The following is a 14,984-nucleotide window of genomic DNA, read 5'->3' as shown; positions in this document are numbered from 1 at the left end:
ATTAATAATAACTAAAATAATAATAATAACTAAATCAATTACAGTATATGTATATTGAATAGACTAAAAAACCTGCAAAAACAGAAATACAGTATATTATAAAAAGGTGAGGTAGTGTCCAAAGATTCGATGTCCATTTAGGATTCAGATGGCAGAGGGGAAAAAGCTGTTCCGGAATACTGAGTGCGTGCCTTCAGGCTTTTGTACCTTCTACTTGATGGTAACAGTGAGAAAAGGGCATGCCCTGGGTGCTGGAGGTCCTTAATAATGGACGCTGCCTTTCTGAGACACCACTCCCTGAAGATGTCCTGGGTACTTTGTAGGCTAGTACCCAAGATGGAGCTGACTATGTTTACGACCTTCTGCAGCTTCTTTCGGTCTGTACAGTAGCCCCTCCAGACAGTAATGCAGCCTGTCAGATGTGCTCCACGGTACAACAGTTTTTGAGTGTATTTGTTGACACACCAAATCTCTTTTGGGTCAGTGGACTGAACAATATTCAGGGATTAGTCTACAAATCTGAATGAATGCAGCACAGTTATCACCAACTTCATCAAGACCCATGTGGATAAGTGTTTGCCTTTCGGAACGTACCAGACATTCCCAAACCAAAAGTTGTGGATGAACCAGGAGATTAGTAGTCTGCTGAGGGCTAGTTTTGTGGCATTCAAGACCAGTGATCAAAAGCTTTACAAGAAGTCCAGGTATAAAAATGGAAGGCTACTTTAAGGATGAAAAACAATTCCAATTGAAGTTGGAGACAGAATTGGATGTATGTCAGCTCTTGCAGGGTATACAGGCCATTAGTAACATCATGAATGGCTGTGATGCCCTCCCAGATGAAGTCAATGCTTTGAAAGGGAAAGTAAAACTTGTCCTGTGCAAATCCTCCTCAGACAGGATGAAGAGGTCAATACTCCCCAATGCCATTAGGCTTTACAATTCAACTACCAGGACTTAAGAACTTTTTTTTTTAAAGCTATTATTAATGCTTTTTGAGTTAGTGATTTAGATGCATATCATATTATTACTGAGTTAAGTATTGTATGTAATGAGTTTTTGCTACAACAAGTGTATGGGACATTGGAAAAAATGTTGAATTTCCCCATGGGGATGAATAAAGTATCTATCTATCTATCTATCTATCTATCTATCTATCCCTGCAGCATCTGGTGACCCCATGATCTCTGTGTCAGAGGCTGACATAAGAACATCTTTCAAGAGTATGAACCCTTGCAAGGTGTCAGTCCCTGATGGTGCATCTGATCGGGCACTGAAAATCTATGTCAGCCAACTGGCAGGAGTGTTCAAAGACATCTTTAATCTCCACTTGCTTTAAAAGGGCGACAGTCATGCTGGTGCCTAAGAACAGGACAAGCTGCTTTGACTGTCATCCAGTTGCACTCACGTCTAGAGCGTCAGTGATGAAGTGCTTTAAGAGGTTGGTGGTGGCCAAAACCAACTATTGCCTGAGCAAGGATCTGGAGCCGCTGCAATTTGTCTATCACCACAATTGGCTTGCAGGGAATGCAATCTCACTGGCTTTCCTCTTGGCCTTGGATCACCTGGACAATAACAATACTTATGTTAGGCTGCTGTTTATTGACCACAGCTCAACGTACAACACTATCATACCCTCACTCCTAGTCAACAAGCTTCAAAACATGAACCTCTACATCCCTCTGCAACTGGATCCTTAACTTCGTCTTCAGGGGCCCACAATCAGTGTGGATCAGAAATACCATCTCCTCCTCGCTGACACTGAACACTGGATGTGCACTTAGCCCGCTACTGTACTCTGTCTACAGTCACGATTGTGTGGCTAGGCACAGCTCAAATGCCACCTATATGTAACCCCTGGGTCACCTCAGGCATCGCTCAAACTCGTTCTAGTCTAGGGGGAGCAGCCTTCGGCCCCGCCAAACTGGGTAATCAGCTGGTGTGGATGCTGTGTGATGTCCCTGCCTCGCCCAAAAAAACAGACAGTACACCTTATGCGATTAAATGAGTACAATTTATAAAGATTACTATAACTAAGCGATTACTAACGATACAGTATATATGAAGAAGAAAAAAAAGAAAAGGCGCCAAACTTATCAAAGTCCAAACCACTTCGTGCACAACCGTTGGAGCTCAATTACTGAAGTCTTCTGGCATTCGATCCCCTCCGAACTCCTCGACCCGCCTCCTGGGACCACCCACGGTGGTCGACCAGACGCTCCACACTCCTCTGTCTCCGTCTCCTCTCCTCACCGAAAACCTTGGGCCGGGGACCCCCGCTCGGGGTCCGTTCCGTCGCCCAGCTTCCAGCATGCCGTCCTCTCTCTCTCACTCCATCGCGCCGACTCCCCAAAATCCCCGCCAACAATCAGTTTACAGTCCCAAACAAGCTTCCAGCACTTATCATAACAAAGACGCCAGCATTCCTACTTTTAACAAAACAAAGACGCCATTTTGATTACATACACAGTAACAAAGAAAAAGAAGAAACCCCCTTTACACTCTCCCCCCACCAAATAAAAGTCATGTCCTCATGACTATTAGATAACTGGTCACCTTTCCTGCCAACACACCGTAACCCAAGCACAAGCAGTGACATCTCCTCCCCACACAGTAAACCTCACGCCCTGTTCCTTAGGCGCTATATAGGCCAACTATCTGGGCGTTCCCTAACCCTTCTGAGACCTCCGTACCCCCTTTACCTAAACCCTTAGGCTAGGACACAGCTGGGGATACCTTGGGACCACTACCAACTCCTCTTTCAACCTCTCACTCATGCCCCACACTGCACACAGCTAACCCTCCCCACTACACCTGACTCAGTGGAAGAAGGGCCAAAGGTCTCTTCCTCAATCGAGGGAAAGTCAGCAAAAGGCAGCATGTACCACACATCCAGCACATCAGCCTTTGAATCCGTATTCCTCCTCATTTCTTTGATCGGTAGCTGCTGTTTGATCTTCTCCAAACGGAAACACGTGGCCTGCACTGCTCCTGCAGTCTCTTCAGCCTCCTGCAATTGAGATTATCATCTTCTCTGGCTCCTGGCTCAGCAGTTCTGACTCCCGCATCCCGGCCATCTCAATCTGGAATGCAGTTACTCAACAGCTTCTTCCACCCGACCTGAAAAGCAGCAGTTAAAGATTGGTCACCCTCCAGTTCAGTATTCACTGCACTTCTCTCCAGCTTTTTTTCTCCTCATGACTTCTTCCAGATCAACCTTCAGGTTTTGCACTTCATTTGAACTGTCGATGGTCATCTTCAGGTTCCCTTCAAGCTACCGCTTCCCCCTTCTGAGATTTGTCCGCAATTTCTTCACCTCCGCAAACTCCCTTCTCCAGGCTCTCAGTTTGCTGTGGCCCTCAGTCAAACAACTTTCTTCATTCTCTCCAACTTGTAAGTCTTTCAAATGGTTCCAGATCACTCTCTCCGGTCTCTCAGTCTTCATTTCAAACTTGATTCCGTAGAGACAGACACTCACGAGCTGCGACCTTCGCCAGCCCTGGCACGTGTCCAGAAAACACTTTAACTCTGTAGTTCTCAGCCGCTCCTGCAACGCCCTCACTTCATATTCTCCTGAGGCAAATCCAAATACCAAGAGATCATCCACATACGTCAAAATTCCAAACGCCTCCACACCCCCATGGTCTTCCACATGCCCTGCAGGAAGGTTGCAAGGGCTCTGGAGATACCCTGTGGTATCTTTTAGGACCGGAAGACTCCTAGGGAACTTATAACCGCCGTCTTCTCCTTGTCGGCCTCACTCATCGGGATCTGACAACATCCACTCCTCAGATCCAGCACCTTAAACCTCTTCGCACCACTCAGATAGGCCATCGCCTCTACGGCCCAATATAATCCACACACACGCTGCCTACGTCTGCCACGGCTGTAGGGGCCAGTCGCCGCAACCTCTACCTCACCAAGGTGTCTTCAGCAGTCAACTCCCTTCCCTGGTGGTATTTCACAGCGTCCACTAAGAGGGTCTCACCCTCAGATACTCCTCCAGGCCATACCCCCACCGGCTCTTGTTTGAATTCGGTATCGGCCCAATGCTGCTACACACGTCCGCACAAGCAGCTCAAAACTCTGGGTGCATCGGTAATGCCTCCAAACAGCGCTCACCCGCCTCCTCCAGGCAGGCCCCCAAGCGCACCAACAGGATATTGGTTCTCTCCATAACCGAAACGCTGCCCATCTCAACAGTGTCCGGACACATCAGCATTAACGATTCACGAACCTCAGTCACCTCCACATTTGCCTCTAAGAACTCCATTTTCACTGACCAACAACCGTCGTCTTTATAATCACCGGCACTGGTACCCCAAATCTCCAGTGCCGTCAAGGGTAAAGGCTTCCAAAAACGGTTATAAAACAAACTGTACAGCAACTTAACCGGTGCCTCGGTGCCGAGGATGGCTTTAACTTGACTTCCATCCATCCGTAACAACACCTGAGTGCGTGGTCCCTCTAAGCCTTCAGGAATAGGGTCTGTTCCTTGCGGGAGTTCCTTGGTACATTGCTGGGAACGTGCTCCCCCAGAGACCCCAAGCTGTTCCCCACTGGGCCTCCTCTAAGTTTCCCGACACCTCTCGGATCAACGGAACAACTGATCCCCTTGACAGATCCCCCTGTCTCTGCAAGCAATTTATCTGCCCTCCTAACCAAAAGGGATACCCTAAAAACTTCCCACCAATCTCCTGCCACGGATATGATAAGCCCCCCAGCTGCGGCATTTGACTTCCAGTCGAACCACACGCATTTTCCCACACTTTCCCAGAACTGGCAGCTGTCACTTCGAGGTAATTGCGCCCGACAGTTCTAACAACGCTACCAGCCCGCCTACTCAAACTTTCAACCAATCCCTGTCGCTTTCCCTCAGCCAAGCACTGCCACTCACCCAACAACTGAGAGGTCCGCTCCGCCCACGTCAACGCCCCTTTAGGGCTGGACATTATTCCAACAACCGGGCGGAGCCTACCACTGCTGAAACATTCCAACCAGTCCTTCCTCGCTCTCTTAATAGCATGGACAGCCCATGGCCCCACCACCTTTTCGTCAGCGCTAGTCGGAACTCGAACAACGACCTCCGGGCTACCAACAGCAGCCACCCCACCCAACACACATGCAGAGGTAACCGGCAATCGCACACCCACAAAGGCACACCAGCTCTTCGCCGCAGACATAATTTAAAGAGGGCGATCACACAGCTTCCACAGAAATCAATCCCGGACGAGCACCCCCACAATGTAACCCCTGGGTCGCCTCAGGCATCGCTCAAACTCGTTCTAGTCTAGGGGGAGCAGCCTTCGGCCCTGCCAAACTGGGTAATCAGCTGGTGTGGATGCTGTGTGATGTCCCCACCTCGCCCAAAAAACAGACAGTACACCTTATGCGATTAAATGAGTACAATTTATAAAGATTACTATAACTAAGCGATTACTAACGATACAGTATATATGAAGAAGAAAAAAAAGAAAAGGCGCCAAACTTATCAAAGTCCAAACCACGTCGTGCACAACCGTTGGAGCTCAATTACTGAAGTCTTCTGGCATTCGATCCCCTCCGAACTCCTCGACCCGCCTCCTGGGACCACCCACGGTGGTCGACCAGACGCTCCACACTCCTCTGTCTCCGTCTCCTCTCCTCACCGAAAACCTTGGGCCGGGGACCCCCGCTCGGGTTCCGTTCCGTCGCCCAGCTTCCAGCATCCCGTCCTCTCTCTCTCACTCCATCGCGCCGACTCCCCAAAATCCCCGCCAACAATCAGTTTACAGTCCCAAACAAGCTTCCAGCACTTATCATAACAAAGATGCCAGCATTCCTACTTTTAACAAAGGCGCCAGCATTCCTACTTTTAACAAAACAAAGACGCCATTTTGATTACATACACAGTAACAAAGAAAAAGAAGAAACCCCCTTTACATATAAATTTGCTGATGACACAACTATTGCTGGCAGAATTTCAAATGGTGACAAAACGGCATTTAGGAGTGATTAATTAGATCAGCTAATTAAGTGGTGTCACAACATCAACCTTCCACTCAACATCTGTAAGACCAAGGAATTGATTGTGGAATTCAGGAAGGGGAGGTCGATGGAACACACACCAGTCCTTATCGAAGGATCAGCAATGGAAAGGGTGAGCAGTTTAAGTTCCTGTGAGTCAACATCTCTGAAGATCTATCCTGGGCCCAATTGTAAAGAAGGCAAACAGCGGCTATACATTTTATTAGGAGCTTGAGGAGACTTGTTTTGTCACCAAAGACTCTCACATATTTCCATAGATGTACCATGGAGTACATTCTAACCAGTTGCATCACCATCTGGTATGAAGGAGCCATTGCATAGGATTGGAAAAAGCTGCAAAAAGTTGTAAACTCAGCCAGCTACATCATGGGCACTAGCCTCCCAAGTGTCAAGGATATCTTTTTTGACGATGCCTCAAAAAGGCAATATCCATCAAGAAGAAGCCCCCACACCTAGTACCTTCAACATTTCAGGAACAGCTTCTTCCCAGCAACCATCAGATTTCTGAATGGACCATGAATCGATGTACACCATCTCACTATTTTTTTCTCTTGCTCTCTTTTTAAACGAATTAATTTTTTTAATATATATGTATATTGGATTCCAATTGATTGGGACACTTCAGGATCAGTACATTTTGGCCCAATTAAGTGGCTGTCTCAATTAGCTCATTTCCTGGAAATAATTTAAAAGGTATATTAAGACAAACTACCATTTAACTGTGTTACAAATTACGTATTTACCTACAAATGAAGTACAGAGCAAATTAAAACATTACCAAAACTACAGTACTATAAAACTATTATTTGCCTACTGGAGCAACAGGTCCATAGCAGATGCATTTCATTGGCTCTTCACTCAACCCTGGAACATCCGGACAACAAAGCTACATTCATCCCGATGCTCTTTATCAACTACAGCTCAGCATTAGGATCCTTGATTTCCTTACTTGCAGACTCCAATCAGGTTGGATGGCAATAACATCTCCTCAACAATCTGCATCAGCACAGGTGCACCACATGGCTGTGTGTTTAGCTCTCTGCTCTACTCACTTTACCCTTAATGACGGCGTGGCTAAGCACAGCTTAGCTACCATATTTTGTTTTCCGCTGTGTAGACTGAACCAAAGGTGGTGATGAATAGGAGAGAGATTGAAAACCTGGCTGAATGGTACCATAACAACAACCTCTTACTCAATGTCAGCAAGACCAAGGAGTTGATTATAGACTTCAGGAGAAGGAAACCAGAGGTCCATGAGCCAGTCCTCATTGGAGGATTAGAGGTGGAGAGGGTCAGACAATTTTAAATTCCTCAGTGTTATTATTTCGGAGGACTTGTTCTGGGTCCAGCACGTAAGTGCAATTATGAAGAAGGCATGGCAGCGCCTCTCCTTCCTTAAGAGTTTGCAAAGATTCGTAATGTCAACTGAAACTTTGACAAACCTCTATAGATTTGTGGTGGAGAGTATTTTGACTGGTTCCATTATGGCTTGGTATGGAAACGTCATTGCCCATGAACAGAAAATCCTGCAAAAGGTAGTGGAAATGGCCCAGTTCTTCACAGGTAAAGCCCACCTTGCCATTAAGCACATCTACACAAAACATTGTCACAGGAAAGCAGAGTCATCAAGGACCCCCACCAGCCACGACATGTTTTCTTCTCACTGCGGAAATCAGGAAGAAAGCAAAGGAACCTTAGGACCCATACCACCGGGTTTAGGAACAGTTATTAACCCTCAACCATCAGGTTCTTGAAATAAAGGGAATAACTTCACTCAACTTCAGTTGTCTCATCATTGAAATGTTCCCACAACCTTGGACTCACTTCCAAGGACTCTTCATCTCATGTTCTCGGTATTATTTATTTATTTATTGTTTCTTTTTGTATTTGTAGTTTGATGTCTTATACACACTGGTTGATCACACAAGTTGTTGTGGTCTTTCATTGCTTCTCTTATGGTTATTATTCTATAATGGATTAATTGAATATGCTCACGAGAAAATGAATCTTGGTTATATATGGTGGCATATATGTACTTTAATAAATTAAATTTAAACTTTATTAGTTATTGATGGAGGAATTCTTCTAGTGTACGCCACTGTGTTCTTCTGATTGACTGTAAATGAACAGAGTTAGTGCAGATAATGGACTGCCTTCATACAATGTTTTCTTTGATTGTATCCTCCAATTCTTCATTTTCACATAAACATTCAAGCTGATTGTTGGTACCTTAATTCTTCACAGTTCCTAACTTGTTGAAGTAGTAAAATTGTTTCATTTTTACTTGTGTCCATTTCTGGGATGAAGCCACAGTGAACAAAACAGTTCTGAATTGTCTTATTGCTTATTTCTTGGCAACCATCAGTGACAAAAATCACTGTTTTTTGAACACAAGTGCACACAACTGATGCTATTTAGAAGATATTTGACAACAGTCTTACATCCCAATTAAGTGGTGTACTGTCCCAAAATAAAGAAGGGAATCCCTGATATTTCTTGATTAGTTTTCATTCTTTAAGAATTGTCCAAAATAAGTGGCTACACCGATTAACCGATGGCCCGATTAACCCAAATCCATTGTATATTTCTCACTACAGTTATATTTTCTTTATTATTATATATTGTAATGTACTGCTGCTGCAAAGCAACCAATTTCACAACATAAGTCAGTGATATTAAATCTGATTCTGATATGGGCATTGTGTAAGCACGGGGATTACTTTGGTTTGGTATTTGATTAGTTCAGCACAACATTGTGGACTGAAGTGTCTGTTCCTCTTCTATGTTCTATAAATATGTATTAGTGTCTTGGATGGTAATATAGGTGGACAATTTGCAGATGGCACAAAAAATACAGCATTTATAGGTAGCAAGGAATGCCACAGCTTCCCTTAATAGTTGTATTATGTTTCATAGTTGATAGATTGTGTTGTGGCTTTACAAAACATTGGTTAGACTGCATTATTGTGTGCCGTTCTGCTTGCCACACCAAAGGAAAGATGTGGAAACTTTGGAGATGGTGCAGACATTCACCTGGACGAGCCTAGATTTGAGTGTATTAGGCAACAGGAGGGTTTGGGCGAAGTTGGATTGCTTTCTCTGGAGCATTGAGGCTGAGTGTGGGGATGAGCAGTATGCAACCTGATAGAAGTATATAAAGTTATTTAAGGCATAGATGGGGTAAATAGTCAGCCACTTAGTGTAAATGTCAGATATTAGAGTGCATCAGTTTTACATGATGGAACATTTAAATTCGTGCAAAGCATGTTATTTTTGATACAGAAAGCAGTAGCTACCTGGCATGTACTGCAAGGGGAAACTGTAGAAGATGATATGATAGCAATATTTATGAGGCGTTTTGACAAGCACATGAACAGGCTGGGAATAGGAGGCCACGGATCATACGCAGGCAGATGGTATGAATTAGATCAGCACAATAGTCTTGGTGGGCAGGGAGGCCTGTTCCTGTAGTGCACTGTTCTTGAAGCTTTTACTGACACCTTTTTGACTCTTTACTGAGTTACTAATGCTGTATAAATATTTACTTCTGATGTCTTTATCCAAACAGCCAGAATTATCCTGGTGACTAATGGCCGTAAAGTAATCAGATGACTCACAACAACAGACTGTAAACAATTGCTTTTCCGTTTGGACATTGCATTTTATATTATATTTGAGCTGTTTAGCTGAAGACATTATAAAAAGTAATTACCAATGCTTTACTTTGCAGTGTTTTGCCTTTTTATATCTGGCAAGTTTGAATGCTATAATTATTTTTGTAACTGGATTCTGTAGTTAGTATATAAAATACAGAGGTAAAAACAAATTCTGAAAATATTCATCAGGTCAGGCAGCATCTGTGGAAAAATAAACATATGTTACATATCAGGTTGAGGATCCTTCATGAGAAGAGTTCTCTGTTTGCTTCCATTATTTCAAATTTTGCAATTTTTAAGATTCATTTTTACCATTTGGAATTGTTTTTGAGCCAGTGCATTCCATCTGGTTCTTACAAAATCTGTTTTGCAGACACTAGTGCCTAAACCTTGATCTCTTAGCTATTATTCTTTCAAGCAAATTCTAATCTGGGGGAGACAAGAAATTTTCAAAACATTTGAAAGTTCTCAGCATTCTCCAGACAGACGGGCAGATGAAGAGAAGTAATATTTCAAGCCATTGAAACATTGCATGGGCAGGCTTTTTGATTTTTGAGAAGTATTTTTATTTTGGTCTGTCTTTTTCTGGTTTAAATTGTATTAACCATGTTAAAATTTTCATCCAGTGTTTTGAATTTATTCTGATTTGGTAATAAATGTGCCAGATGTTCATTTCCCTCCATAGATGCTGCCTGACCTGCTGAGTTTCTCCAGTATTTTCAGTGCAGTTCCAGAGTACATATCCTGCTTCTGGTGCAGTGTGCTCTGGAAAGTCATAAGACCATAAGGTATAGGAACAGAATTAGGCCATTTGGCCCATCGAGCCTGCTCTGCCATTTCGTCATGGCTGATCCAATTTTCCTCTTAGCCCCAGTCTCCTGCCTTCTCATCGTATCCCTTCATGCCCTAACTAATCAAGAATCTTATCAACCTCTGTCTTAAGTATACATGAAGACTTGGTCTCCAGCTGCCTGTAGCAAAGAATTCCATAAATTCCATGAGAATCAAATATATCGGTTTAATTGAAATATCTATTTGGATAAGGTCTGAAGTTGGGTTTGGGATATGATTAAACCTCAAATAGTTAAAATATGGACTTGCATGTCATTGGTACTCTTTCAAAATAAAAGACATCTGGTTTGTTATAAAATGAAATGTGAACAGTTAGTGAACCTCCAGAACCTAGTAACATACTGTTCTCTACTTAACTGTCATCATTAAAACCTACTTTATTTGACATGATGGTTTATTAACTGGATTTTTGCAGGCTTTACTGTCTGTTCATGACACAGTGGCTACGAAGAATTATGATCCTGTATTACCCCCAATGCCAGATGATTTTGATGATGATGAAGATTCAGTAAAAATTATTCGACTTGTTAAAAACAAAGAGCCTCTGGTAAAGTGATACACTTAAGATTATAATGTCTTACTTCTTTTGGACCTGCAAAAAAGCCCTGTACTAAATTGTGCACTTTTTAAAACTGCATATCAGTATCATTTAAACAAATCGCAGTATCTGTCTTTGGTCTGTTGCTGATGACATTATATCTACTTCAGGGATGCACCTTCTCACCCTCAATCTCACCCCTTTCATTCCCCCCCCCCCCCCCCCCCCCGTAACATTCCTGCACATTACTGCAAAAGCATTGCTGGGCAAAATGGATGCAGAACTTTACTTGTGTAGTCAGGTGCATTCTGGTCTATAACTGCAATTAATCCTATTGATTAACTGGTGACTGGTACAAGAGTTAGAGTACAATATTTATTTTCAAGCCTTCAAGGGGTTGCTACTTAGACACAGTATTCCCATAAATCAGCCATCTGACTTTGAAGCTCCAGAGATCTTGGCCAAATCTGATTCTTTAATACTTTCCGTAAAACCTATGCTTTATGGTGAATCTATTGGTTACCTTTCTAATAAATCTTTTTGGCTCTACAGAAGTTTTTATCAACTTTTGGGTATTTTTAAGGATGCCGTGTAAATTCATGTTTCTTTTAAATCCCAAAATTGGTCTGTATTGGGAGATTTAAATGCATTTCTGTGGCTGGTCCAAGAAACTCTGCTTCTTGCACATCAGTCAGACAGGATACTAATTTTGGAGATCATTAAGCAGTAATATGCATTTTTAAATGAGATGCTAATCAAAAATAAATTTGATGGTATTTATAGTATCCCATTACAAAAAATTAAAACATATTCCTATGTGCTTTGCAGTTAAAATGGATAAATGGATCATAACTGATGACTTGGGTAAATTACCCCAGTACTGATATGAACTTCACTGTTTTACTCTATCATGGCTCCTTTTCCATTCAATTAGCTTCAATCTCAGTGATTAACTTCTTTTTTTATAACTTGTTTCAAATTATAATTTATATCAGATGCACTCAGCTCATTGTATAAACATTTGAAATGATGCATTCTGCATTACTGCAATGCACACAGTAAATACCTTTAACACTAAAAACCCATTCCATGAAGTGCCACCACATGTCATTGAGCCTTCAGTATAGCATTTTTTTTAATCTACCGATGAAGAAAAAGTCACAATGTTAATTAATAAAATATAATGTAATTATTGAGGACAATATTGTGTCTAATTAAAAACAAGTTTTTTCATAATGGGATTTTATCTCAAATATTATTTCAACTAACACAAACAAAATGTGTGTGTTGTTTGAATTTCTAGCATCTGCAGATTTCCTTGTGTTTATTATTTCAACTGTTCATACAATGATCATGTAATCAGTTTTGACTAGTGATTAATTTTGAAAACTAACTTTATGATATTGACTTAGTGTAAAACTTTTTCTTATACCTGCACATTTGTGAAGGATGCTTGTTCATTTGCTTTTTCTGGTTATTAGGGAGCAACAATAAGAAGAGATGAGCACACTGGTGCTATTGTTGTGGCAAGAATAATGAGAGGAGGAGCTGCAGACAGAAGTGGTACAAACTCATTTACAATTATGTTCTCTGAAAGTGTGTCCTTTTTAGAATGGAAAAAATAAGTGGTCATTTTCAATATTGTTGAAGCATCTTTGTTGAAATAGGTCTAATCCATATTGGAGATGAACTGAGAGAAGTTAATGGAATCGCAGTTGATGATAAAAGGCCTGAGGAAATCATACAGATATTGGTATGTATGTCAGTGGGAACATTAGAATTGTTCTAATCTCTGATTTCATATTCTGTGAGTTGATAAATCTATTAAGTGAATTCCTTTTGGCTTGACTTTATCCATGGACCACACCTTAGGTCTCCATAAGCTGTTTGGCTTTAATATTTTATATATTTTATCAATGCCGTAAATCTGCCTTCCAGCCTACAAGTAAACAAGTAATAGTGATATTAGCAAATCACTTATGTCCTTTGCACTAAAACTCCTAAAAGTCTAAGAGTACTGTTAGTTATGTGAGCTAGCTTTTTCTTTGATGCACATAAGTAATGAAAGACAGAAAACGAAGTGGAGAAAGATGAATGTGATTTATCAGTTTGGCAGATATTTGAACTAAATCAAAGACAATACTTAAACGAAACAACTAACCTATTATTTAGTTTTATTTATCATGCATCATACTTGCTGTGGCATGTGGTTCATATATTATGCACTATTTACAAAAGAAAATGATCACTGGTCATCGATCTGACATCTGGTAAACTTTATGTTGGGCTGCCCATTTTCAAGATCCAGTTCAAGGGCTTCAGCAGAAGAGGAGTCATCAAACTGATTCAGAAGCAAGGCAGGTTTAAAAAAATATATCCCAGACACAGTACCAGAAAGAGAAAAAAAATAATTCAGTGTATATAGTATATGAAAGTGGTTTATTATGTTAAAATCTGTTCAGTGTATTTATCAAAAAGAATTGTAGTCCAAGCATGCGTATTTCATTTTAGGGCTACGGAGATTGCAAAGTTACAGTTGTCCTCTAGTTATACTCTCTTGGGTATTTTGTAGTGAAAATAGTCTGTATATATCAAACATTTTTATCAATTCATTATTTCTGGGGGAAAAATTACAAAACAGAGCAATCTGCTGAGGAGAACAAAACCACAGACATCAATCTCTGGCTTTCCACATTGAGCTGAATGAATGTGTACTCCAAGAATCTTGCAATGTAATAATGGTAAATGCAGTCAATTTTGTTGTCATCACAACTGCAAAATCAAAATAACTAAAATGCATGCTTGATTAAACATACACATTTTGTAAATTAGGTTTGTAACTTTTGGTTCATGGTTCGCTCTTAAGAACCACTGAGGGAAAAATGTAACTGAAGGACCAGAAATAGTGTTGCATTAATTTTGATTCTTTTATTATTTCATAATATAATTACTTGCATTATTCTTTTGATGTTTTTCCTTACTGAAGAAGAACCTTATCAATTAATATGTGCATTTTACATTTCTCTCTAGGCTCAGTCACAAGGAGCAATAACTTTTAAAATTATACCAGGAATTAAAGAGGAGACTCCAACTAAAGAAAGCAAGGTAGGCACGTCTGCCAGTTAAAAATAATGAAATCGACAGATTTTATTCTGGGAATGCCATCATTTACACTGCTTCTGGTGATACAATTGCAGGGCATCTGTGAGACATGTTAGAAATTATTTGAAACTTATTTTAATTGAAGCTATGTATTATTTAAAGAAGATGAAGAATTAAGGTTCATGTATAAATACATAGGTATATTTATAAAAAGTTATATTCTAGATGTTTGATTAGAATAAAATAAGGCAGGAGAATGGGGTTGAGAGGGATAATAAATCACTCATGATGGAATGCAGGGCAAACTCAGTGGGCTGAATGGCCTAATTCTGCTTCTATCTCTTATGGTCTTTTAGTAATCTGGTGCACAGGCTACCAAATGGATTGGTGCACTGATCAGCATCAATGTTCTTGATGATGAATATGTTTTTTAACTTAATTGCAAAATATTGAGTTCAAGTTAGATACTTTGTTCATCAGATCACACCTCGCTTTCCGTCCACCACCAGCATCACTGTAGTCAACAATAGCAATGTGCAAGACTGGCTTCTGATTTTAGTGCAACCCATAAGCATTATTAATGCTTTTTGAGATAGTGATTTAGATGCATATCATATTTTTTACTGAGTTAAGTATTGTATGTAATTAGTTTTGCTACAACAAGTGTATGGGACATTGGAAAAAAAGTTGAATTTCCCCATGGGGATGAATAAAGTATCTATCTATCTATCTATCTATCTATCTATCTAAGATCATCAAGAATAAGAACAAAATACACGAGAGGTACTGAGTGTATCAGATTGTGTCTG

At 41.0% G+C, this 14,984-nt stretch overlaps 1 protein-coding gene across 8 annotated transcripts in view; it reads left to right on the top strand.

The window, feature by feature from the left end:
- Positions 1 to 14,984, top strand: part of mpp7a (MAGUK p55 scaffold protein 7a) — a 464,536-nt gene that overhangs the window by 314,731 nt on the left and 134,821 nt on the right. For all 8 annotated transcript variants that reach the window (XM_073054744.1, XM_073054741.1, XM_073054742.1 and 5 more), the window contains 4 exons: positions 10,951 to 11,082; positions 12,555 to 12,636; positions 12,741 to 12,826; positions 14,104 to 14,178. In XM_073054744.1, coding sequence (XP_072910845.1) covers positions 10,951 to 11,082; positions 12,555 to 12,636; positions 12,741 to 12,826; positions 14,104 to 14,178 — 375 coding nt within the window. The remainder of the gene's footprint in view (positions 1 to 10,950; positions 11,083 to 12,554; positions 12,637 to 12,740; positions 12,827 to 14,103; positions 14,179 to 14,984) is intronic.

The sequence above is a fragment of the Hemitrygon akajei genome, chromosome 8 (genome assembly GCF_048418815.1).
Source record: "Hemitrygon akajei chromosome 8, sHemAka1.3, whole genome shotgun sequence".
Taxonomy (NCBI): Eukaryota; Metazoa; Chordata; class Chondrichthyes; order Myliobatiformes; family Dasyatidae; genus Hemitrygon; species Hemitrygon akajei.
The sequence above is the reverse complement of the archived record's forward strand: the minus strand, read 5'-3'. Positions and strand labels throughout refer to the sequence as shown.